Source organism: Vidua chalybeata, chromosome 12 (genome assembly GCF_026979565.1).
Source record: "Vidua chalybeata isolate OUT-0048 chromosome 12, bVidCha1 merged haplotype, whole genome shotgun sequence".
NCBI lineage: Eukaryota > Metazoa > Chordata > Aves > Passeriformes > Viduidae > Vidua > Vidua chalybeata.
This window is the reverse complement of record NC_071541.1, coordinates 1404272-1430655: the sequence shown is the minus strand read 5'-3', so window position 1 is coordinate 1430655 and position 26384 is coordinate 1404272. Positions and strand designations below refer to the sequence as shown.

General features: G+C 48.4%; 1 protein-coding gene across 2 annotated transcripts; it reads left to right on the top strand.

Annotated features, from left to right (window-relative positions):
- The first annotated feature begins 9175 nt into the window (after positions 1–9175).
- ARL8B (ADP ribosylation factor like GTPase 8B) lies at positions 9176–25861 on the top strand. Of its 2 annotated transcripts, none has more exons than XM_053954183.1 (7): positions 9176–9453; positions 18007–18087; positions 18667–18740; positions 19159–19252; positions 19859–19926; positions 20157–20227; positions 21637–25861. In XM_053954183.1, the coding sequence occupies exons 1-7, from the start codon at positions 9331–9333 to the stop codon at positions 21684–21686; spliced, it is 561 nt and encodes a 186-aa protein (XP_053810158.1). In that variant the 5' UTR covers positions 9176–9330; the 3' UTR covers positions 21687–25861. The 2 variants fall into 2 exon arrangements, with proteins under 2 accessions (XP_053810158.1, XP_053810159.1); XM_053954184.1 differs by lacking the exon at positions 9176–9453 and adding an exon at positions 9773–10060.
- The last annotated feature ends 523 nt before the right edge of the window (positions 25862–26384 follow it).

The following is a 26384-nucleotide window of genomic DNA, read 5'->3' as shown; positions in this document are numbered from 1 at the left end:
ACTGCTCTGCCTGGGAAAGGCCTCGCTCATGCTCCATCACCCCGCACTGAAAGGCTCCCGACGGCTGCTGGGGCTTTAGCGTGAGAAACCACGTGTGGAGGAGAATACAGACCGGATTTTTGGAGGGCAGAATAAATCTCCTCTGCCTTCACAATAAAAAACAGCGTGGCAGAAAGATAAATGGGAGCTTTCCACCCCTCAGCTCTTCTCTGCCGCAGCCACACGTGTCTGGAGGGAGGTGGGGGATGCCACAGCAGCCTGGCCCGTGTGCCAGCCGGGCTGGGGTGGATGACACCCACCGGGCAGCCCCGGAGCCGCGGCAGACGGGCAAACAGGATCACTCACACAGGCCTGGCCCGTGGCTGAACTGACCAGGAGATGGAGTGTGGTATATCCTATTTCAGATCCCCTGGGACATCCTGTTCTCCTGATAACTGATGATATGTAAATATAGCAAATGCAAAGCCAGGCACTTTCCTAGGGTGCCCGGCCCAGGCTGCTTATAGAACAGGGCTGAGCCCCAGCGGCATGCTTGGAAACACCCATCTGCAACTGCGACACGGGCATCAGCCTTTATTTTTAGTTTAAAACCAAGTTCCTGTTCGTAAGGCCAGAAGGGTTACAGGAAGAAAAATTATGAAGTGGGATCATTTACTGCTATTTTCTTTTCACGTGTCCTTCCTTCCTTCCTCCCTCCTGAGAAATGGGATGTAGCACATCGCTATTCCAGGCTGCGGTGTTCGCTGGTTCCTGCTCCCTCCGAAGAGGCCCATTAAGCCTTGTGTAACAAAAGGCTCCGTCCTCCCAGCCCCGCCAATTACCCCTGATTTCTGCTGCTACACGGAGGCGCTTATCTCGTGGACATGAAACGCCGGCCTCGCTGACTCGCACCTCCTTTCTCTTCTCGGCAGAGTTTTGGGCCGGTCCTGGCAGGCGGGGTGACAGACAGGGCACGGGGATCCCTCCCTGGCTCATCAATCCCTCTCCTCCCCGCGCCGCTGAGCAGCCCCAGCAGCCATGGGATGGAGGGACACAATGGGAAGTATTTGGTCCGGTCAGCCAAAGGAGCCTCTTTAATGAGCAAAGCCGAGCACTAATTAGCCCGGAGCGCAGCCCCCTGCCCCATCCCCGTCCCCTTCAGGCGGGGTCACCGTGCGAGGGGAGCCGCGGGGATGAGTTTGGCAGGTGCCCACGTGTTTTTCTCCTTCCCGTGCCCTGTTAGGGAAAGGTAATCCCGAGCTGACAGGAGGGAGACTGCGAGCTGCTGACGGGAATTCCCAGCTGAGAGGTTTTGAGAGCGGTGGGAGCTTTGGCGTGTGGATTAGGTTGCTTATATATACTATAGTGTGAAGGAAACGGGCGGTTTTGCTAATTCCCTTGCACTTTGGTTTAATAAAGCAGGATTTGTCTGGTGGGAAAGTGTAACAGTGGGATTTTAAGCTGTGTGAGTCTCATGACTGGTGCTCGCCTGGCTGGGTGGGAAGCAGGGAAGCATCGATTGCATTCTGTCTCTCCTGTGTTCTCGTGTTTTTAAACATGATTTGAGTGCCCACAGCTTCGGATGAGCTTTACTTGGGATGAGGTTTATTTAAAAAATCCATATGCAGATGCTTGCACTAAATTCTGTTTTCCAGAACTGCACTGCCCTGTGTCTTGGGAGAACCAGGACTGCTCGGTTTGTCAGTGCCTTGTGACAAAGACTCGCCTAAACTGAGAAAGGATAAAGAGGGGGTGGCCAGGACACAGGGGGAGAAGGGGCAAGTTAGTATCTGGTACAGCCTCTGTAAGCAAACGAGATCCTTCTGCTTCTGGTTTTAATGAGAAAGTCCCCAGTGGAAATTTAGAATCTGGACCTGCATCAAATCCTCAAAGTTCAGGCAGTTTAGAGCGAGGACTTTGGTCCATTCCATCACTCATCAGAGCTGCCTGCAAAATTCACATCCCAATACTTTTTTCCAATCATAAATTCTGCCAAAGATGCGTGCTTGGATGTGAGATATTTTTCTTCTTTTTCATCCCTTTTGCTAATTTAATTCCCAGATCTAAATCAAGTTTTCCGTCGCAGACTTCCAGGAGCTGGGATGCCTTTGCTTGCAGTTGGGAAGCTTTGCTGTGTCCTGTGTGGTGTGGTGGGGGGTTGGAAGGGTTCACCTGCCTGCAGGTGACCAAGTGAAGAGGGGGGGCCTCGGGGTCAGGGTGCTTTATTGCCAGAGCCCAAGTTTTGGGATGTGCTAGGGAGTAAATCATTACAGTGCTCCTGCCCTCCTCTCCCTTATTATTAAGAGGATAAAACCCGAGCCATTTTTGGGATATGCACAAATATGCTGCTGATGAGGGCCCTGAGCAACCAGGCTGATTTTCTGAGCAGCCTTGAAGCAGCAAGGCAGAGCAGCCACATGCTGGGCTCTCCCTTATTCTTATTCTTTTCTGTTTTCTTGGGTGTACAATAAGAGCTAATCAAAGTGATGCTCTCCAGCAGGCTTTTGTGTATGGCATTACAGCAAAATCCTAAATTCTCCTTCCTGCTCATGCATACAAAGCAGGAAGAACTAGGATGGCTGCAGTATATTTTCAGATGATTTAGCCAAGGAGAAAATAACTGGATGGCTGGAAGAGGAGTGTTTGATAGGAAATAACCTTGAAGCACAGCTCTGACATGATGGCGTGAGGTGCCCAGCTCCCTGCTCCATGAAATGCCAGCAGGGAACGTGACTTCCAGAGGAGATGACAAAGGACAATGCAGACAAGCAGAACACCCAAAATCCAGTGCAAGGGAGACTGCAGAGTGGGCTGGGTGCTCACTTCTGCTCCTGATTTCAGCACTGACGTACATGAAGGTCCCCCTGCTCAGTTCAGGACTCTCACCAGGTGCTGAGGCGACAAACAGGTCGTGAGTTTGGCTGGTGTAAATGAGTGCACCTGACGGGTCGTGAGTTTGGCTGGTGTAAATGGGTGCAGCTCAGCTGACTGGGCTCATGGGAGGCATTTGTACCTGTAGCTGTGCTCCTTCTTCCCCCACTAAAGGCAAAGGCACCTCCTGGGATTTGCCCCTCACAGCTGGGGCGAGTCGGATGCTCCTTCAGCACGAGGTGAGAGTGTGGTGACACCTGTGACACCTCTGGGGACAGCTGCCCAGAGATGTTCCCTCCGGGCAGGCTGGGGCTCACACGGGATTGGGTTTTGCTGTTCCTGCTGTCCATCTCTTGGGAACAGCTCACCGCTGATAACATCTCTCGCTTTGGATTTATTCCCAAAAATAGAGAGGAAGATTTGCAGGACGCTGTGGTGCCCATGTGCCAGGGGAGGGCTGGGTGTGGGTGCTGGCACAGGGGGCTGTGCTGTGCAGGGAGCCCAGCCAGGGGAGGGTGAGGATGAAGCTGAGCACTCAGCTAAACGCTTCAGCGGAGGAAGACGGCTTTGGTGAGGCTGCACCCCCCTCTGCTGGAAAATCCAAGCAAAGGCAGCAGAGCCGCTGGCCAAGGAGAAAACTTGAGAGGAAAAGGGGAAATTATTGTGCGAGGAACATTAGTGAGGCCCGGGTTCCCTGGGGCCCGCTGGGACATCGCAGAATCCAGTCTGGGCTCTGCTGGGGTTCATCCCGTGCCCGTCACAATGGCAGAGCTCCTGCTGGGGACAGCCTCTGCAGAAATTGGGACACATCACATTTGTGCCGGGCACAGTCCCACTTCCCAGTATGGGAAGAAAGAAGTGAGGCAGGGGCAGCACCCGGAGCCGCGGCTCAGGCTGGTCCCGGTGATGTGGCAGTGTCTCACAGCAGAGAGACCCTGACTGGAGCTGAACAGAATAGCACAGACAGGCTCAGTGCTGTGCTGCTGGGTTCAGAGCTCCTTCACAGCCCAGGTGTGCCCAGGGACCACAGCTGATGGGCATGAGCTGCAAAACACTTGGTGGGACTGAAATACACACGGCAGCCTGGACTGAGGGCACTGGGGTTTGTCATGAAAGGGGCTGCAGCACTGTTTGGACATTGCCTGGCAGCTGGGAGGGAGCTCTACCTCAAAGCAGAGGCTGCAGAAAATGCCTCCCCTGGCCTGGCACCATGTGCACGGTCCCTGGGTGGGCAGCTCATGGCTCAGTCTAACCATGGAGCTCCAAGGAGTCCCTGCTGTGGCCTTCCCAAGGTGCTGCTCCCTTTGAATCTGGTCACAGAGGTGTCTGTGCAGAGCTGGAGCCCAGGGCTCTGTGCCCGCCTTTCCGAGCCTCACTTGGAGGCTGTTTGTGCTTAGGCTGGAAGAATGGGTTTGTTTCTGTGCAGATTTAAAATCTAAATTACAGAAAGGGTGAAATGCGGTGACTGGGCTGGCCAAGGCCCTGACTGTGCACTAAATCTGCAAGCGTGGGCCTGGCTTTTGTGCAGGGGGCTCTGCAAGTGCCAAGGTCACTGCTAATAAATCTGACTGCAGGACCAGGAGAATTTTATTTAACTTACTGCTAACAGCAGGCTCCTTTTTAACTATCTCTTATTTTTTTTTCCCTTGCTCCCTTCTGCTGATTCATGCTCCTTGCTTCTTCGGCTCTGGGAGATGCCAGCATTCCTAAAGGTCATCACTTGCATGCAGCAGCTCATGCTGGGGAGTGTTTGCCAGCACCTACGAAATCGAAATGCTAAAGCGACTGCCATCATTTATATTTTCCCTGGCAGTGACAGACAGTTGCACAGCTTGCCAGCCGCCAAGCTGCCACGTTTCCAGGCTTGGGGACTGCTCCAAGGTGAAGGAGGTGTGTGAAAAGCGATGCCTGCCGATGAACCTGATACCGGGTCACCTTGAGATTAGGATTCTCACCTGGGCTCACCTGCAGGCAGTCCTAGAGAAACCTCGGCGTCCAGGCACGCACCCCTCTGACCTGCACGCAGCCCGTTCTGTCGCGCCGTGATCCCGTGACTCCGGGAAATGAGATCCTGCTGCTCACGTCAGGTTTCACGCAGGAGCCGCGCCGCTGCCTGCCCCGGCTCCCTGGGGAAGCAGCGCTGGGCTGCCCTGGCTGCTGCCTCCCTTCCCCGCGGTGGAGAGGACTCGGTGCTCTCCTGGGCTGCAGGAAGAGGCAGGATTTTATGGCACGCTGGCAGCATGGAAACATCTCTGAGGAAATTAGTTATGGTTTAATTTTCATGGGGTGTCTCCCTCTTCATGGCAAAGGAATACTTCTGGTTTAGCTCGAGCACTAACAGCACAACTGACACGTTTCTTTTTTCAGGGAAAGCAGTGAGGAAGACACAGAGAAATCCTTCCTTTGCCTCCTCGGGTTATTTAATGACTGTTTTTACTGTGGCAGTAGCAGAAATGCTGTGTAAAATGACAGGAGGACTGTTACAGGCTGTGGAACCAGTTATTTCATGTCCATCTCTTTAGAGGTGACCACTAATCTTCCCCTTTCCTTTAAGAGTCTGTAACATAAGAAGACACATATCTTGTATCTGCTATCATCTGCCTCTGTTTCTTTTGATATTATTTTAAGCGAGCCTTGAAAGAGCAGAGCTGGAAAGAGCCCCCAGCTGCCTGCTGGCACTGCAGAGCGAGGCTCCCGTTTGTCCTCACAGCCCTCAGAGTCCCCAGGAGCTTCTCCCTCCTTCCCTCCCTCCACGAGGGAGGATCCTGACCTGGGAGGCACCCACAGTCTCTAAGACATTTTATAATATTTTTTTATCATTACATTTTACATCATTTATATTATTAAATTAAAATATTATATATTTTATGACTATTATATATTTATAAATAATATAATAAATAGTATATATATATTAAATTCAGACAATAGAAATATATTATATATTATAAAATTTACATAATTTTATAACATTTTATATTTTTTATTATTACATTTTACATCATTTATATAATTAAATAAAAAACAGTGATCTGTTTTATAAATATATATTTATAAATAATATAATAAATATATATAAATACATACAATATAAATATATTATGAATTAAAATTTACATAATTTTATGTGTTTTATATGTCAAATAATATTTTTGTTATTTTTATGTAGTATTTAATATATTATTTAATAGTTTTATTATTTTTATTTTTATAATTACATTTTGCATAATTTAGATTATTAAACCAAAATATAAGCTATATTATAAACATCATATATTTATAAATAATAGAATAAGTATTATATATATATATAAAATATATACAGCACAAATAGATCTATTATAAGATTAAAATTTGCATCATTTTATATGACAACATTTTATCACCCAGCTGAACCCTGGAAGAAAACCAGCACGCCAAGGAGCTGAGGGCACTAACAGGGCACGTGTGTGTGCCTCCCCTGTGCACAAGCAGGAACGCCGAATCTCAGAGCGGTGTTGTGGCCGTCTCTCGGCTCCTCGCTCGGCAGCAGGGGAGGCGCCGCACCGCAGGCGTCTGTAACTCATCAAATCAATTAGCTCCTCTGTCTGCGGGAGGAGTCGTCAGCCGGAGACGAATCAAAGGAACGTCCAGTCAGGTATTCTGTTCTGAGAGGAGCTGTCCTATTTTCTCATACGGACGACAGGCTCCGAAATCTGTGCACAACTCAGCTCGTTATTAGAACTAATTGGTGCCAGGCGTTCCATCCTCTCGGATAGGGCTGACCATGGGGGTGAAATTTCCCGAGTTAATGAAGCAGAGGATGGATTAAGAACTTTCAAAGTGCAGTTCCTATCTCAGCTTAATTGAAAGGGGTATATTAGTCGTCTTTTTTTAATGGATACAAAGGGAAGCCGTGTTTTGGGGTGGAAAAGCACATGCACAAACACCTTCCCCGCCCCCGGGGGGCTGGGAATTGCTAATTTCGGCGCGGCAGAGCCGCGGCGTTTGAGGGCAGCGCCTTCCCCAGCGCCGTGAGCCTGAGGAGGGATGGAAACGGGATTTATTCTCTGCGTGCAGCACTCGCTGTTCCCCCTGTGCAAGGCAGAGAGCAATCAGTGCAGATCTCCTCAGGCCGGGGAGCTGCCGGCAGAGCAAGGGCTGCTCTGGGCGTGGGCATCCTCCTGATGGAGATCCACGTCCCCCAGGCCATCGTGCCCCAGTGCCCCGCTCCACAATCCCATTCCAATTATTGTTTCACACCTGCTTTGCATTGCTCTGAAGAGTAGATTTGTGACACGCATTTTTTCTGGCTCAGGAATTTAATTATTTCTGTGTGATTTAGAACTTTTCCTTCTGCCAGCAGTGGAGAAGGAGAATCCTTTGCAGGAGTCCCAGACACTGCATGTAACCTGTGCTTCACATCCAGGCAGCCCAATCCATTCTTCGTGTGTTTTCTTAGCTCTTTAATATTTGTAAAATAATCTGAGAGCCACTGCAGCCAGCTGCAAAACAGTAGCTCTTTTCCAGCCTACTGACAACCAACAAATCCTGCTTAACATCCATTAATAGCCCTTAATTTGAGTCATGAAGGTTTTACTGCAACCTCAAGAAATCCTGAGGAAAAAGATTGTGCTTCAGGGGAACAGAAAAGATTCCTCAGGCATCCTGTAGGTTCCTTGTGATTTCTTTTTCTGCTACAGCTCCATTTGTTCCTGCCTGGCCTCACAAGCCACCGTGTAACTCCCCAGAGAGCTGGAGCCACAGAATTTGTGAATTTGGGCTTACTTTGACTGGGAATTGAAACAACCCCAATTACAGTGACAAGAACCCTGGTAAATCACCCAAAAAAGCCCATGCAAAATGCATGCTACTCCTTCAACTCCACTCGGAAGTGCTTCCTGCTGGAAACTAAAAGTGACCTCAATAAGTTGTGATAAATGCAGCTAATGGAGTGGTTTGGTGTTATGTACTCATAGTTGATTTGGCTCAAGCAGAAAGTCAGTTTATCAAAGTCCATGCAAAAGGCAGGAACTTCTGGGGGACATCTGGTGATGTGAGGGTAGCTGGGAATAACGAGGTGAAGCAGGCTGTCCCTTTGGTTTTGGAAGTTCTCTGAGCACACAAAAGGTTTTGTATTTCACTTGCTTAAAATGTACTCGGGCTAACTGGAAATATTGCAGCTGGTGGTTTTTTAATCCTTATTCCTCTGCAAGCTGGGATTGGATTTGTGGATTTGTGAGTCCGGGTGGCCCTGAGGGGCCCTCACAGCACTGCCGTGATGGCACAGGAGGGGTGGGGGCTGGCACACCTTCACCCCAAGGTGAAGGACACCTTGGGCAAGGTGGAGAGGACGCAGATGGAATCTGTGCCAGGGGAGGCTCAGGCTTGACATCCAGAGGAATTTCTTCATGAAAAGGGTGGTCAGGTTTTGGAAGGGGCTGCCCAGGGTGGCGGTGGAGTCCCCATCCCTGGAGGTGTCCAAGGAATGACTGGGCTTGGTGACAAGGTCTGGGTGACAAGGTGGCGTTGGACTCGATGACCTGGGGGGTCTTCCCCAACCCAATGGAGCCTGTGATGGAGAGGGGAGGGCAGAGCCTGCTCCATGGTGGGGTCAGGGGTGTCACTGCTGCCTGCCCTGTTCCATGGCAGGGTCAGGGGTGTCACAGCCCTCCTCACCACACCCACCATGGCGAATCAGGGGTGTCACACTCCCCTCACACACCCACCATGGTGGCTCAGGGGTGTCACACTCCCCTCACACACCCAGCATGGCGGATCAGGGGTGTCCCACTCCCCTCACACACCCAGCACGGCGAATCAGGGGTGTCACACTCCTCACCACACACAACATGGTGGGATCGAGGGTGTCACACTCCCCTTACACACCCACCATGGCTGCTCAGGGGTGTCACACTCCTCACCACACACAACATGGTGGGACCGAGGGTGTCCCACTCCCCTCACACACCCAGTATGGCGGGATTGGGGGTGTCACACTCCCCTCACACACCCACCATGGCGAATCAGGGGGGTCCCACTCCCCTCACACACCCAGCATGGCGGATCAGGGGTGTCCCACTCCCCTCACACACCCAGCATGGCGGATCAGGGGTGTCCCACTCCCCTCACACACCCAGCATGGCGGATCAGGGGTGTCCCACTCCCCTCACACACCCAGCATGGCGGCCCCGCCCCGCCCCGCCCTCTCCGCCGCGGGTCCTCCCGCCGCCAGGGGGCGCTGCGGGTTGGGGCGGGGCCGGCCGGGCCGGGTGACCGCGGCGTCACGTGAGGGCGGCGGGGGGAGCCGGGCCCGGACGAGCGCGGGTGTCCCGGAGCGGCCGAGAGCAGCGGCCGGCACAGCCCAGCGCGGCTCGGCACGGCACAGCCCGGCACAGCGCGGCCCGCAGCGTCCCGGCCCGCCGGAGCCATCGCCCGGCCCAACCCGCACTGCCCCCGGCCCGGCCCGCAGCGCCCCCGGCCCGCCCGCCCGCCGCCACGATGTTGGCGCTGCTGTCGCGGCTGCTCGACTGGTTCCGCTCGCTCTTCTGGAAGGAGGAGATGGAGCTGACCCTGGTGGGGCTGCAGTACTCGGGCAAGACCACCTTCGTCAACGTCATCGCGGTGAGCGGGGCGGCGGGCGGGGGCCGGCGGCGGCCTGAGCCCGGCCCGGGGCCGCGGGGATGGAGCGGGGCCGGGCCGGGCCGGGCCGGGCCGGGGGGATGGAGCCGGGCCGGGCCGGGCCGGGGGGATGGAGCGGGGCCGGGCCGCGGGGAGCAGCGTGTGAGCCCTCCTGAGGGGATGGCTGGGCCTCGGGGACTGCCGTGCCTCCGTAGAGCCTTGTGTGCTAATGGGAGCCGCGGGGACAGCGGCCCCACAGCAGGGCTCGGCCCCACAGCAGGGCTCGGCCCCACAGCGGGCTCTGAAGGCTCCTTTCAGTCAGGGTGTCGGTGTGGCCGGGCTCTGTTAGCAGATGTGGAGATAACATTGTGTGTCTTCAGCTGCCGCCCTCCCTCTGAGTGCTTTTCGGTAGTCCTAAATCATTTAGGTGTCAGCACCGACTCACGGTTCTCCTCTCAAATATTGTCTTATCGATTGCTGAAACCCGTATCAAATAATCTCCTTTCTCTTAAGGTACAACTTACCTAAGAAGTACAGCTCACAAGCACAAGCCCATCAGCAGCAAACTGCTGCACTGGGGCCTGCTGATCTGGTGATGTGCCTGGAGCAGGTAAAGGAAGGGTGTGGGAATACTCCTACACGAAGCTTTTCCATTGTTGAACGAGATAAAGAGTGGCTTTGCCTAAATGGCGTGTTCAGCTTCATCGGTGTCCTGCTCTGCTGATGTATGTGATGGAAAACATTCCAGGAGACAAGCTGGACTTTGGGAGCTCCTGAAATGGGCAGCCAGGGTATCTTTGGGGATATATTTTCAGGGAATGTGAGTGACCTGAGTGCAGTGCACCTAGAATGAGAAAGCTGATGTCTCCAGCTGGAGAGTGAGCACACCTTCAGCTCCTCTCTTGGTTTTTGAGGCTGTGTCCTTAGCACCATGGAATACTTGTAAGGATGTATATATTTAAGTGCCAGTTGAATGAGTTAGTGTCTGGAAAAGGACTTTCATTCTCTTGCAGTTATGCATCATCCATCACCCTGGCAAACCATAACCAAGCCCTTGTGTCGCTCAGGTGTGAGCACTCAGTGGGCTTCCTGATAATCATGGAAAACGGGTTACTTCATGAAAGGTAACTTCTCTGACTAGTTGTCAGCTAAAAGTTGCTGGAGTAACCCAGGGAAGCCCAAAGCCTTTTCTTTCACACTTTGCCAATACATCTTGGCTTGGATTTGTAGAAATGGAGCTCTGAAATTGTTGTACAGCCTCGATCTGTGGCTGCTGAGCGGGTACTGCTTGGGGTGTTTCTGCAGCTGGGGGCTCTCTGCAGGCTTTTCGTCCTCTGGAGTCCTCCTGGTGATGGCACTTGACAAAAAAAATGCTTTGCTTCTGTGTAATAGCAGGAGTTTGGGGAGTTACCTGTGAAACTCGCTGCGGGCATGTGCAGCAGTCAGAGCTGTAGTGGCTGCACATCAGTTGAGTCCATCTAAGTTGTCTCCAGTGGGAGAAGTTTCCCTCAGTGAAGCTGGAGTCTGTTTCCAACCTCCTCTGCGGGGGTTGAATCTTGCAAGGTTTCAACCACATGTTAGGATCACACCCAGGCATTTATCTGAGTGAGTGCCATCCAGGGAGCCTTGCAAAACCCCAGGGAAGGAGGAAGCTGTTGAGCATGCTGACACAGCCTCCTTAGCTGGTTTAGTTTGGAAGCATCAGGTCACATTTCTGAAGCTTTTAATTAGGAAATCTGGTGAGCCTTTACACCAAAAAAAAAACAGAGGGAGGGGGTTTGTCCAGGTCGGTATTAATTGGTTTAAACAAAATAATGGCATAAGGTTCAGTTGCCAGTGCAAAATCACTTTTTGGAGCAGTGCAATCCATGGCATGCAGAGCTGTCTTCTTAGTTGCTTCCTTGACTGACTTTAGTTCAGAGTCTGCATTTGGGAATGAGTGCAGGAAAAGAACAACTGCTCTCTGCAGGCCAGTTAATGGTTTGGGTGGATGAGGCTGTTGGGATTCCTCAAAACTGAAATGAAAGGAATGACACAGCAAGATGTCCTGCAGGACAGCTCTAAAAGCTGGAGTGCACACCAGGAGCTTGGTGTGGCTCAGAAGGTTGTGTGCTGCCTAACAAAGGGCTGTTGCCAGTCTCCACAACAGTGAGTTTAATCCAGTATAAATGTCTAATGTAATCTCTGCCCATCAAATCAAACACATGGGACTAGAGGGAAAACTCAACCAGTTACACAGGGAAGCTTGGTACAAGGCTTGACTGCTGCTGAAGTGGGCAGGACACGAGAGGCAGACAGTCCAGTTCTAGAATAATCCTTTTCTAGATTGGTGGCGGGTTTTGATCACGTTTTTTCCTCCAGTGTAAACAAACACTTGATTTGTAATCAGACTAAACAAGGGCCTGGAGAGAGGACAAGAGGGAATGGATTTGAACTGAGAGATGGAGAGGTTAGATTAGATATTAGGGATAAATCCTTCCCCGTGGGGGTGGGCAGGCCCTGGCATAGGTCCCTGGAGCAGCTGTGGCTGCCCCTGGATCCCTGGAAGCATCCCTGGACAGGGCTTGGAGCACCCTGGAATAGTGGAAGATGTCCCTGCCCATGACAGGGGGTGGCACTGGATGGCCTTGAACATCCCTTCCAACCCAAACCCTCCTGTGTTCAGTTTGATTAGAAGGTTTAAAACCCAACGTTAGCAGTGAAATCTCGTTAGAGCTGGATTCAGCTAATGCAGCTTCTGCTTTTCTAAGGCTCCGCATTAGTCACTGTCTCTAATTAGATATTAAGCATAAGTTTTCCATGTGCATGAGTAAACTTGCTCACAAGGGAGGATATCATTTCTTCCTGGTCCCAATTTCCCTAATGTGGATGGCCTGTGGCTCTTATTCAGAGAAACTGCATGTCATCCCGGGATCGCATCTGGAATTGTCGGCTCCTGAGCCGAGCCCTGGAAGTGCCCATTATTTACAGCCTCTGCAGGATCTTGTGGTGTTTGCAGCTCGTGGCCGTTCCCTCAGCCCAGCAGCTGGAGCTGGGAGCCGTGGCCGTGCTGCTGTGGGGAGCACGAGGGGCTGCTGGGCATGTGAGGCCACTGAAACAGGACTCAAGTAAGCTGAGCCTGCCCCTCAGGCTGCTGCTGCTGGGGAATGGGTGCTCCTGCAGCCTCCACAGCCTGTGCATGGAAGAGTGCCGTGGCCTGGGGTTTCTGTAGAAGTTTTGCCTGATGCCTGGTAGGTTGATCCTTGAACCAGGTGTTTGGCACTGGAACACTGCAGCTCATTAGCCTGATAGCGAGCAGAGATCTGGAGGAGTGGGAAGAAGTTGGACTTTTCTGATACAGTTATCAGGTTCAAGAGCTAAACGCAACCTGTTTGTGGTGACAGAGTAAATAAGGTCCTTTTTTAGGATTTGTGTCAGAGCCTGAATTAGTGTGGTTGGTTTTTTAACTTTGGAATATCTGGCAAGTGTTGGAATGAGACTGGTTTCTAGAGAGAGGCAATTCCTGAAGTGCCTATCAGCGAAAGATTCGTTTGGCCAGCTGGGAGCTGCAATTTCCTTCTGTTCTCATGACTGTTAGAAGTAACTTTGACTGGAAGAAGCCGCACCAGAGAAGTGGTGGCAGAAATGGGCAGAAAAATATTGCTTTAAAGAGCTCCACTGCTGTTTTAATGCCTTTTGAACCACCCAGGTAGGCCATAAATCCCATGTGTTGTCACTTCATATACACCGTGGCTAAGGGAGAAGGCTGATAAATTCCAAGTGTTTCTTAATGGCAGAAGTCTCTTGAAATGCATTGCATCACTTCATTAGCTAATAAAGCTCCTAGGAGGTGACTCAGACCCTTTCTTTGAGGCCCTGCTTGCTGTACCCTAGGTGGGCTAAAACAGGTGACTGAAATCAGAATCTCCTTTTTCCATCTTGGTGCTGAGTTCCTGTAGAGCACTTTGTAAGCAGTGGCAGAGCTTTTAAGTGGTAACATCTGGATAAAGACACTTTCTTGACTCTCAGAAACATGAAATGTCCTGATCTCTTACATGACTGACTTCTAGACAGACATATGCCTTCCTTATGGTAGATATTTGCTAAGTAGTCCATGTCCTTTTAAATATTCAATTGAAGTCAGGGCTGGGGAAATAAAAATGCCTTTTCTTGTCATATACCACTGGTTTGGTTTTGCAGGAATCATTCCTGGAAGTGCTGTTGAGAAGCCTTTGAGGGATTGAAGCTTCTAAACTGGAGTTCAGGGTTCTGATCATGATCACAAGTAGCTGGAATGCTGAAGTATTTCCTAAAGAAGGAAGCTGGACTGTAGAAAGTTGATTTGTCCATTTATGAGGCACTACTTGGTTGAGGCTATAAGTGTTGCAGAGGAGGCTTAGTGTAGGGGTAGCTTGATATAATGCTAAAATTGCACTGCTTTTTAAATAAGGTTTTTAAGAAGACATTTTGGAGACATGCAGCATTTTTTCTTACTGTGAAAAGAAAGAAATTTTTAGGGATGAGCAGCAGGGTTTTAATGTAATACTCTGGTTCAGGTGGATTGGGAGTGTCCTGGCTGGATTCCATACTCCAGTGGTGTTGTCTCCTAGTTGGTTAAGCTTGTTTGTGATCTCATCTAGCTGGGTGAAAAGTATTGTGATTAAAGATAAAACAATCTTTGCTGTGTAATAACAAAATCTGTCTGAAGAAATTGGTGCTGTAACAGTAGTGAATCATGTCAGCTTTATGAGATGCAAACTAAAGGCTGCCCTGACCTTCTCTGATGATAAGGAATGTCCTTGTGCAGGCTGTGGAATCAGAATCAAGCTGCTTAGGGGGCTGACAATCCCTAGAGTTGTCCAAGGCCAGGCTGGACAGGGCTTGGAGCAATCTGGGGTAGTGGAAAGTGCCCCTGCCCATGGCAGGGGATGGAACTGGATGGTCTTTGAGGTTCCTCCCAGTTGAAACCACTCTACCATTCCATAACTCCCTGGAATTTGAGTTTCTGGCTGTAGCTTATGGTTTTGGAGAGGCAGATGAAGAAACCCAAATGTGTTTTGTTTGGTTTATGGTTTGACTCAAGACAACTGGAAATGGTAGGTTTAATAAGGTTGTTGTAATATTAATTAAATTATAAAAGAGGCTAAACTTGCATCCTTTGTACACTTCTGGAATGTCAGGGGGTGGCAAGTTAAACACTTGTCCTAAGTTTTCCTCCGGGAAATGAACTGTACCTGTAGCTGACGTGTTCACAAATGCTGCAGTCTGTGATTTAGTGCTGCCACTGATACAAGGTGAGCTGAACCCAAACTGATCCGTGGAATAAAGTCCCTTAGTTCAGTCTGGATGCAGTTTTGCTGCTCTGAGTAATCCTTATCCCACATAAGGACTCATCCAGGTAAGTGGGTTCATGCTGAAATCTCACGCATAAAATCTCATGTTTGGGTTCTCCAGGAGCTTTGAAGGGAGCATCTCTTAAACCAGGAGGCTGAAGGATTAGTCCTGGGGGTTCTTTGTGCATGTGGCCTCTGAAAGTGGCTGTTTAGTCTCCCTGGCCCTTATCTCCCACACAGCTTGGAGTTAACTTTGTTTGGTGACCTTCGGTTTGTGCTGGTGCTGTGTGGTCTGTGTGACCTCGGGGCTGAGGCTTCCATCAGAATCCCTGCTGGGACAGCTCCTGCCCTTCCAGGAGCCCTGCAGGGAGGTCAGGGTCTGCCTGCTGGGGTGGGCACCAGTGCTGGAAACAAGGCGTTGCTGGATTTGTCAGCAGCTACTCCTGCTGTCCTTGATGAGTGTTTGAGCAGTGCTGCTGTGTGTGACAACAGCCAAAGACTTTCCCATCGGGAATTGAAAATATTGCTGTGCATATCAAACTTGTTTTAAAGCTGGTGTTTCTGGAAAAAGCATCTTATTGTGAGCACACAGTGATAACACCGAGTACTCTGCTCTGGGAGGGAAGGCTGATTCAAACCAAGTGACTGCTAGTAAAAGTATGTTCCTTTTGTTCTGCTCTAGGAGTAGCTTTTGCATATGAATACTCTAAGTTGAAGCTGAATTCCTGGCTTTTTTTCCTCTGAGGAGGTAGTAAACAAAAGCCCTCTAAATTCTGAGTGTAGAGAACAGTTTCTGGGCCAAGGCAGTTGAATGTGGTAGCAGAATCCATCAAAGGAGATCACTGTCTGCTGCTAAAATCCTTTACAATCGTTTTAACCAATTTTTGACCTGTCTTAAAAGAGAAGGGGAGTTCCAATAGGTTCCTTTGGTGCCCGTGAGCAGAGAACACCCACACTCACATCAGGGGAAGGTCTTTCAAGTGAAGACCTGAGCTGACCCATGTGATCATGTCAGCTCAGGATCGACCCTCTGCAAAGCAGAGAACAGGCAGCTGAAACTCAACTTGAGGGACTGTAGTTTTAAGGTTTTGAGGTTTTAAGCAAGTCAAAACAAGTTTGGGGATGTGCAGTGTGGGTAGAGAACACTTGGGAAGGAATAAGATGCAGCAGCTTTCCTGAAGATTCTGTAAAAGTTTCCCTGTGGTGGGTCACAGTAATGTCAACATTACATTAAAGATGTGGCAAATGAAGTGCTGCTCCAATCTGCAGGAATCTGTATCCTGAAAGAGCAGTGGGAGAACATGACATTGGTACTGAACAGGCTGCAATTAGTGGGATGACTGGCACAGTGAGTGCTGCAAGGGAGGGCTGTAAACTCCTCAGGGATGGGCAGGGAGTGTTTGGACAGCCTAGAGCTTGATGAGGGTCACGATAAGGTTGTTTATGGGTAGGAATCAGGGGGAAGGCCAAGGCAGATATCCTGGTGGGAGTCTCTTCTAGACCACCCAGCCCAGGATGAAGAGGCACCAAAATCCTCCTTAAGCTGCTGGTGAGCTGAAGTCTCACCGTGGCTAGGCCTTGTTCTCATAGGGGACCTCAGCTTCCCACATGTCTGCTGGAAATAAACCCAGCAGGGAGGTGGTGAGTCCAGGAGGTTCCTGGAATGTGTGTTCCCATTGATAAGAACAGCTCTCGAGAGAAGGATCTGGAAGGATCTGAGTGGGAATAGTTGGCAGCATCTGGGGTAAGGCTCAGCAGCACAGAAATGGAGGCTCAGGGAGTGCTTGGGAGACACTGGGATAGGAGCTGTGAGTGTGGGGTGTGACTGTGGAGGCAGGAATGCTGTGGTGCTTGAGCAACGTGGCAAGTGACCCTTCAGAGGCAAGATTAGTTTGAGGAGCTGGACTGAGCTGCCCCAGGTGTGGCAGCACAGCTGACCATGGGCTCTGAGCTGTGCTGGTCACTCTGGCTGCGATGGGCAGCTCAGGCCCAGGCATTTTGGGCAGGAATGGGCAGTTCCTGGCCTGGCATTCTCATTGGGCACCCACCCTGCCACGTTAGAAGGGGTAGAGTGGCTTCTGAAGCAGCTCTTCAGGATCTGACCCAAGCTCCTCATGCAGCCCTGGTCCTGCTGGCCACACTGTTCCTGATACAAGCCCGGAGCTGTTGCCCTCCATGGCCACCTCCATGGTCAGGCTTAGTTGCTCCTTGCAGCTTGTGGGCAGTCAGGCCCTAATTCTGGGGTGGTGTGTCTGCATCAGAGATCCCAAAAGGCTTTGAACCTCAGGGAACTTCTCTGGCCAGTGTCAGGGGAGAGATGCAGACTTTGCTGCTGTGATACCAAACCCTAATTAAACAACTGAATGCTTTGGGATCAACCCTTATTTTTCCAAATGTGCTTGACTGTCTGGTTCTATTACACATAATGGATGTAGTGAGCTTCATAATGGCCACTGTGGCTGATTCACCTTCTGCCAAACAGCCAAGGGAGAAATCTGTAGTAGTGTTGAAAACTCTAGTTATGGCTGCAGGAGATAGTTGGGAACTTGGCTCTCAAGCTGCTGCAGATGGAAGTGTTACAGACAGTAAAACAACCACTACTGGAGAGGCTCTCCAGTGCAGTGCTGTTTGCAGCAGTTCTGTCCCAGCTGGGAGTGATGCTCAGATCCTCTGGAGCTGCATTTGCCACTGCTGCACGCGTTGGACACTGGCCTGGCAGGAAGCTGACCCGGCAGGTCCTTCCACTTTGCAGCCTTTTACACTCCTCAGGGAGTCACCCCATACCTGTGGGTTGGAGGCTTCCTCCACAAGAGTGATTTATGGCTGCAAATGCTGGCCAGAGAGCAGCTTGCATCAGAGGGAGCCCTTGTGGATATTTCTAGCTCCCAGGTAACTGGGAGATCCCGACATGCCGGCCTTGGCTCCAGCAGAAGAAGGTGAATGGCTCTTTCCTCCCCTTTGCAGCCCTGGCTGTCCATGTTTAAGCTGTGCAAAGCACTTTCCCAGGTGACTTTGCTCCCCTGGCTGCTTCAAGGCTTGAAAAATGATTTCAGTGCTTGTAAGAAATGAGTTGTCTGACTTTACACAACTCCAGTACACGTGGATTTAACATCCACGACTTCTTGGCCGTAAAACCTTCAGTTGGAAGGCAAATGGTTAGAAAAAGCTTGTGATGTTTTACTATGTAAACCAGCTGTGTCAGATAAGCACTAAATTTAACTTCCTCTTTTTTTCTTTTTTCCAGTCAGGTCAATTCAGTGAAGATATGATTCCTACTGTGGGCTTCAACATGAGGAAAGTTACAAAGGGTAATGTTACAATAAAGGTATGTTGCCATTGTTGACTGTTTTCTTTAGCTTCTAGTTTGAAATTTACATGTTTGCTCTGTTTTGCTTCCAGCCTTGAGGCAAATATAGAACACTGAAGAGGCTCAGCTAAATCTGTCGAGTAGCTTAAGAAGACATTTATGTTTATTTATGGAGTTTCTGAAATGAGAATCTGTGTGTGATTCCCAGGTTCATGGACTAGTTAAAGCACTGTTGTGATAATGCTGTCTGGCTTAGATCTGAGTGTTTGAAGCCAGAGATGCTGCTTTCCTTCTCATCAGTTTGCTTAAGGGAAGGTTTTTTATGTGAATACATTGTATTTTCTTGTGTAGCTCAGTGTGTAACCTTCATACCCGGGATGTTCTTACACCTGGTGCAAGGTGCTCCCGTTTGCACCTCCTGCCGTTGGGCCCTAAGCTCTGAGCAGCTGTGCAAGGGATTATTCCTGTTTCAACATGGGAGGGGTCAAGCAGCTGCTTAAGGAGAAAGGAAAAACTGTAGTGATTTCTTGTCTTATCTTTGCCTGACATGTTTAAACACAGTGCATGGCTAAATTGTCTTTCTCCCTTTGCCTTAAGATTTGGGATATAGGAGGGCAGCCCCGATTCCGAAGCATGTGGGAGCGATATTGCAGAGGAGTTAATGCTATTGTGTAAGTGTCCTTCCTTCAGCTCTGCTTCCTTCACACGGGCTTCTCTTCTCTGGGAGCCTTCCTAGCACTGCATGCCTGACTCTGTAGTTCTCCTTGTGATTCTGAACCTGCACTGCAACCACACTGACCTTGTTCACCCTTAAGTTCAGGGCTCAGGATGGGTTGTTTTATCAGTGTCTGATCTGGAGTACTAACTCCCTGTCTGAACTGGGTGGCAGTGCTAACCCAAAGCATCTTCCTTCTTTCTGCTCTGGTCTTAGAGAATTTTTTTTTTTTTTAAGAACTAAATTCTTTGCTCAGAAGTCCTGGCTTTGTTGAAAGCTTTGTTGAGTGTGCTCAAACCTGGCAGTGTAAAGGAAAGAGTGATGTTTCTGCAGGAGCTCAGTGTCACTGACCTAACCTGAAATTCTCTTTAAAGCTACATGGTAGATGCTGCAGATCGTGACAAAATAGAAGCCTCTCGGAATGAGCTGCACAATCTTCTAGATAAGCCCCAGTTACAAGGAATCCCTGTAAGTAACATCACCTTAAACACCATTAAATGTCTTTGAAGAATGTGCATCACTTCAGCAACTCTGAAGTCTACCTTGAACTCTGAATTGTAAGGCCCAACCTTACTGGTATAAGACAATACCTGGACAATACCTGCCCTCAGTGCCTTAAACCAATTTTTGACCTTCAGTGGTCTTATTTCACTCAGTGCTCCCAAAACATAATAAATACAATTGAAACAGTAGTTTAGAGGATTCCACAGTGTGAGTTTGACCTATTGACTAAAGGTTAACCACAGTGTAGTACAGAAGTGTAGAGCAAGTTTGGGAAATCTCAGATGAGTGTGCTGCAAACGTTCTGAGATTTATCAGCTGATGTATTCTCTTGCTTGTTCTTTGCACAGAACAGTTCATTTGTACCCCCTCTTTCCCTGTGACTAGGTCAGTCTTCTTTCTTGATCTGGTTTAACTGAATATCTCATTCCATTGGATTTAATAGGCAGATGCACACTGCTCATGAGACTCCCTTGAAGTTTGTTGGTTTTCTGGTTTGGGTTGGGGTTTTTTTCTGTTTGTTTTGGGGTTTTTTTAAGCAAAGCCAAAACCATTTCCTTTTCTGGATTTCAGGTTCTAGTACTTGGAAATAAGAGAGACCTTCCTAATGCTTTGGATGAGAAACAGCTAATTGAAAAGATGTAAGTCTAACCCTTGCTAAGAAACATTTCTCTTAGTCAATAAATTCATGTACATAGGGTTGTTCATAGATCAGGAAGCTTGCATTTATGAGTGGAAAACCCAGCAGCAGCAGGTAACTGAATATTGTACAGAACTAGCTGTGTGGGGAAGGGGAAGAGGAACAGCTCAGATTGTCAGTAAGAGCCCTTGTGTCAGTGAAATGTGTGCTGACGTGTTCTCTCTTTCCTAGGAACCTTGCTGCTATTCAGGACAGAGAAATCTGCTGCTACTCAATTTCTTGCAAAGAGAAAGATAATATAGGTAACTATTAATCCAAAACACTGAGAATTATGAAGTGCTGTCAGAGGATGGATTGGGTGGATTGTAAGTTCTTAAACACAAACTTCCTGTCTTCAGGAAACCGGGAACAAATCAAAGACCAGTGTGTGAGTGCACTGCTTGAATTCAGCCTAACTCCTGATGGCAGTGAGGAAGCTTGAGTGGTGTTAAAGTTTTAGGGGCTGTAGTTACAAAAAATGCCAGTCTCTGTGAAATCTGCTCCTTTCTTGAGCCAGTTTGCAGATAAAGAGCTGACTAGTCCATGAGCTTGGCCTGAATGATTTTATACTTCTGTCAGGTGCTCTCACCTCTGCCTCACTTGGTCAGGATGCCAAGTACTCACAGCAAGTTTTTTCCCCAAATTTATTCCCCAAGATTATTCCCTTGAAATAATCACCTTCCCTTGCTGTGTTATCAGAGCAGATTGTGTTGTGGCATCTGCCAGTCCCTGTTCCCTGCAGCCAAGCAGTGCCTTTTCCAGGCACAGACATCAAACGCTTCAGAACTTGTGGAGTTCAAAGCAGAAACCGTGTCCTGTAATCTCTGATATTTGCCATAAGCTTTGTGAGTAAACTGAGTGATCTCAGCTGAGTGAAAACAGAATTTAACAACACTTTCCACCCTTTTCCTGATGCCTTCCATGGCTGCCATGGGATTAACACTGGTGCATTGCCAGGCTAACAGGAGTTTGCTGATGAGGAAACTTCAGGGTGATGCTCCCAGGAGAAGCTCTGAAGGATACCAGGATGGCTTTAGAGTGAAAAAAATGGAAATAGGAATAATTTCCATTTTCCTAGGAAAATAGAATAATTTGTGGAATGGTTGTGGCTTCCAAGAAGCCCCTGTCACTTTAGCATCAGTTAAAGGTTCAGATGTGCTGGATGGAAGCTGAGACTCCCTTCTGTGGAGATCCACACAAGGCTCCCAGCACAGCTGAGCATCACTGAGGCTCTGGGGAAGGAGCTCCTTCCTTAGGAGAGCCTCTTCCAGGCAGGGAGGAGCATGATGCCTTGGACCACAGCTTTGTTCTCATCAGGGGAGGAGCTGCAGGCTGGCTGAACAGGGCAGTGCTGATCTAAAACTAATTATTGGAGCCACGGTGAAGTGTTCCATGAAGGAATATCTTCTTCTTAGAGAGGGACAGAACTGAGGAACCAGGATGTGTGGGGCAGTGCCTGTCACTGTTACCTAAAGGATGCTTAACAGTTACAGGATCAAAGCATGGACAGGAAACATCCTTAAAAATCATTGTGCTCATCTGCCCTGAACTATCCTCTAGAGAAGGGCTTGGACATTCCTGTCCTGTCTTTGGGACGCTGGAATACCAAAGCCTTGCCACTTATACCAATACAGACTCTTGAATGTGGAACTTCTCTTCTCTCTCCCTGTAGATATCACGCTTCAGTGGCTTATTCAGCATTCAAAATCTAGAAGAAGCTGAAGTCTTCCTGGAATCTCCAGTACCAGTTGGCCATAATCTCAATTGTCCACTTCCCTCCATAATGAGATACTACCCAAAAATCCTGTATCAAGAATCTGCCTTTTCACGGTTCATTTCTCATGTGCACTGCTGAAGACTTGTATTCCTATTCTGTCACAAAACAACTAGAGTTGTCATGATAAAGTCAGCACAAATATTTATTTTACAACCATCTGTGGTGGGAGGGTTGTGGGGGGGCTTTTTAAAGACAATATCTCTACCATGTTAACTATGATGGTACACTCTGTTCTGGTTTTTCAGGGCCAGGTTTTTATATGATTTTCAGCAAGTGTTTTATTTCTAGTGTTTAGTGGCTTGAAGATGCTGATGCTTGACAGCATTAAGATTCTGTAAGATGCCACATACAGTAGTTAGAAAACATTTAAGCGTGAGTTGTGGGATACTGATTGATCTCACAAATGCATGTGATGTGTGTATGTAAGCAGAGAAATGGAAACTGTTTGCAGAGGGGAGCACAAGGCATAGATCAGCATCACTAATCTACAGCTGAGATCCTGTCACTTGAAAAAGAAAACTCTCGTGATGAATTAGGAAAGACATCTGTTTAAAACCATTCTGTTGCTTCTGTTTAACATTTATGTGGGGGATGGGAATGGACTGTTCTGTCAAACTTTCAAAAATTGGAGTATTCCAGCATGAAAACAAATCACTAGGAACATCAGGCTGTGTTCAAATACATTTTTCTATCTCCAGATACTCACGGTCTCTCTCTGAAACCAGACCATGCATTCTGAGCAGCTGCATGACACCCAAATTACTGATGCTCTTGTATCGAGGCAGTTGTTGACCTTTAGCACAATCTGTGTGTAATTGTCAGTGTCTCTCCTGCTCCTGGAATGGCTGGGCACAGTTTCACCTGGTGCTATGGAATACCTGGGCTATTGTGACAACTCTAGACCCGCCTGCTTTCTCGATGTAACCATGTGCAAAGCCTGTCAGATGCAAGGAAACGTTTTGCTGTGTCAAAGCACAAGAGAGCCAATCAGTTGATCCTGTCTCTTGACTAGCTCCTGCAGCTTAGGGAAGTGTGTATAAACTCAAGACCGTAATGTTTCTGTAGCTTTACTTTCTCAGTGACTTCAGCATATTTGAAGGGACGGCCTTGTTCAGACTGGTTTGTTCATCCAGCAGTGTCAGTGTAGCTACTCGCGTGTGCAGATCCATGGTGCAGCTGCTTGTGTTGCCTCACACTGTGTGTGATTCCTCACCTCCACGTGGTTTGCATCCCTGGGAGCCCCGGGCTGGGAGCAGCTTTGTCCCCCTCAGTTCTGACGAGCCAGTGTTAATGCAGACTGCCATGGCCTTACTGTCGTGTCCCAGCTCTGGCACTGCTGCACAGACACTACACGCTGCCTGCCTTCAGTCTGAAGTTACATTTTAACTTTTTGTCCCCTTTCAGTTCTCTGAAGCATGGTTTCAATTAATCCATACTCTGGTGCTGTAGAGGAGAGGGTGTATTAACTTGCTACTGTAGTCTCGAGTTCACCAGAACTGCTACAGTTACTTTTATTTAGCAAATCTGCTTGTGCCTATCATAAGGAAACTAAACTAGAATGTGTGAATCTTTGTGGGGGACCAGGTCACTGTTCAGTTAACTGGCCTATAGCTAAACTTGATGTGTTTGGTGTTTATCTACTTCACTGCTTTCAGCGTTTATGGCATCCAAACACTACCAATTGTTAACCTGTGCATTACTCTCTGCATGTGAACAACTTATACAATTACTGAACTTTGTAAATACGTGATTTCTTTTTTTATTTAGGTGGATGCATATGTTGGTTTACTGCTCTTCAGCTTTATTCAATAAACTTACGTTTTGAGGGTTGTATTGACACTTAACTGCCTGACTTGAGTTGATGTGGCTGAAATCATGGAAAAACACAATGGGTGTCTGTCTCCTCTGCCAGAGATTACAGTGGGGGAAGAAGGATTGGTAAATACCTGAGCTGATTTATATTCTGTGGTTCAGCTAGTCCAGTGAAATGCTCACAAAACTACCTTTGAGGCCTGGGGCTTGCTCACCTCACCTGAGCAAGCTCGGATAGTCTGAGCAGATTGCAGGGCTTTTTTTATGCGTGTGAAAAGCACTGGTCAGCTGCAGGGTTTGAAGCAGGGGCAGCCTTCTGGAGCTCTGTTTTCAGGAGAGAAATGCATGTGTCTGCAAGCTTGGTTCTTGTGTCGAGCCTAGAGTAAAACCTTTGTTTTTCTAGCACAAGTGTCAGATCTTGCAGAGCCTGATCATTCACTGCCTGTTAAAGCAGAAGGATTCTTATCTCAGTGGAAAGTGAGGCTTTTGTTGACTGAGGTCTTGAACAAAATCTTTGCTGTGATTTTAGTCTGAAGTTTCACTGACTATTCTTCCCAAAGGTTTTTGTTGTATTAATTTCTCTTAGGACACTGATTAATTAACAGGACTGCTGTCAGCATCTTCCAATTAATGGTAAGAAATTGGATGTCTTGTTTCAGGCTTGTCTCCATGTAAGCTTTCCAACTTACTGAGCTGTATCAGGTTGGTTTTGAGTGCAGGTCTTTGAGCATCCTTCACGTGTAACTCTGCTGGTGGGAAGGACTAGTGACCTGTTAAAGATCCTGTGCATATTTCTTTGGGAGTTTCCTGCATGCAAAACAAGCTCCCTGCAGTTCATAGTCAAAGTAAAATGTCTCTAGACACGAATCTGAAAACAGTGTTAGTGCACTAAGCCTTGTCAGCCTGGTTGGTATGACAGCAGTAGCAGTCACCAGTAAATCAGCTGTGGTATGAGCTGGCCCACAGCTCTTTGCTTGATGTGGTACTTCAGTACCAGTCTCTGTTTCTAGGTGTAAATAGCAGGGAGAGACACAGGGTCCCCTTATGATGTGTGTGCTCTGAAAGGTACTTTTGCAATACTCCCCACAATGCCCCCAGCTGGGTTTCACAGCTGCTGTGGTACTGCTCTGCCAGATGCCCTTGGTTACTCCTGTGGCAGGCAGGGGCCACAGGAGTGGCTGTTTGATTGCAGTGCTGCACTTGTTCTGTTTCTGGCCTTGAGTAACTTGCCAGCTACCTTTTCTTTGAAAAGGGAAGTGTTTCCTTCAATTGCAGGAGAGTTTTCCTTGGAGTGTCCCTGTCCTTCCCAGCTTCAGTGTGGATGGTGGTTCCTTAAAATGCAGTTCCAGAGCAGGGGAGTTCTCATCACCCAGGGACAGCTGAGGGCTGGGCAGCTGCACAGAGCAGCTCTGTCCCACCTCTTGGCAACAGGAAGAATGCACAAATGTGGAGCTGTTCCATCATCTGTGGAACCAATAATCCAGTTTCTCAATGATTTGTGTTTTCTCTTTACATCTTGGTGGAAACAGGTTGGAAAGATTTTGGGTGCTGACATATCAAACTGCATAATCTTCACTTTCTGGTAGAAGTAAAGGCCAAAGAAAATGCCTTAAACAGTCTCTCTGTTGAATCTAGGAGTGTTGGGCAGGGATCTGTAATAACCTGAGGTATGGCTTAGCAGGATTATCAAGCTTTGAACTCCCTGAGGTTTCCTTTGTCATTTGTGGCTGTGCAGTGGCACGTCCTGGTTTGCTTTGTGCAGGAACTGTGCTCCCCCCGCATGCCCAGCACTGCTCCCCTGCCTTGCTCCTGCACTGACCCTGACAGTGTGGATCCCAAAAAGGGCTGCACAGCAGGATATTTAGCTGTGTTTCTAAGCTGACACGGACAGTGAATCGTGTTAAAGGAGAAATAATGTGTGAGTGCCTGAGCTTTCAGGGCTTTAGTTCCCAAAACGTGAGTGCAGAACAGCTTGTCTCACCAGACCATGACCTTGAGAGAGTGCTCTGCTGCTTTAGGGCCACAGCTGCTGGCTGTTCCAGTGTGTCCTGGTGAAACAGGGGTTTTCTCTTACGTGTCACTCCAGTGGCAAACACAGAAGGGCACTCAGAGGGGCTTTGCACATACTCTTTAAAAGGAGAAGTGAGATACTTGATTTTATTTCCCTCCCAGTGGAAGGTGGGTAAGTAGACCTTTGTGCCAGGATTAGTGCCTTTTAATTATGACATGACAGGTTTTATTCTGTTAAAGGCAACATGTATCATTGTGATAATTTTGAAGTGCTTCAATAAAGTGTTGTTGAAAACCACTTTTTTTGCATATTCATCTGTAGTAGGATAGCTGCTTTTGTCATTGTTAGAAATATCTAAGAGCCCTCATTACCTAATTGAACTACATAACTTCATCTGGAGAGTGACTGTAAACCTTGTGCTCAGTGGGGGCAACTTTGAAAGGCCAGGCTGTGAAATTCCCATCCCTGATTATTTTTGTTCTGGTACTGGAAGCATTGGTTGGTCTCATTTGTGTTTCTCTCTGAAAAGACCCATTGGGTTGAAGTTCCTGAATCATATTATTCAACAAACAGAGCAAACATGTCAGTAGGGGAAGAAAAAGTTATTGTGGTGTATGAAATTTAAAGCCAAACTTGATTCTCAAGAGTCTCAAGAGTAAGTAAACTGTTAAGGTGCTTTTGTGTAATTGTGTTAACTTGGGGTGTGGATATTTCAGTCTTTGCAGCAAGAAGGAATTTTCCTCTTTTTAGAATCAATAATGAAGTCCTTTCTTGGTTTGGATAACATTTAAAAGATCCACGAATTCTGCAGACTGAGGAA

Excerpts from the sequence above, each read along its gene's own strand:
- ARL8B (XM_053954183.1), top strand. The coding sequence starts at position 9,331 with ATGTTGGCGCTGCTGTCGCGGCTGCTCGACTGGTTCCGCTCGCTCTTC. Across the intron at positions 18,088-18,666 it reads AGGGTAATGTTACAATAAAG|ATTTGGGATATAGGAGGGCA; the intron begins GTATGTTGCCAT and ends CTTTGCCTTAAG. Across the intron at positions 20,228-21,636 it reads CAAAGAGAAAGATAATATAG|ATATCACGCTTCAGTGGCTT; the intron begins GTAACTATTAAT and ends CTCTCCCTGTAG.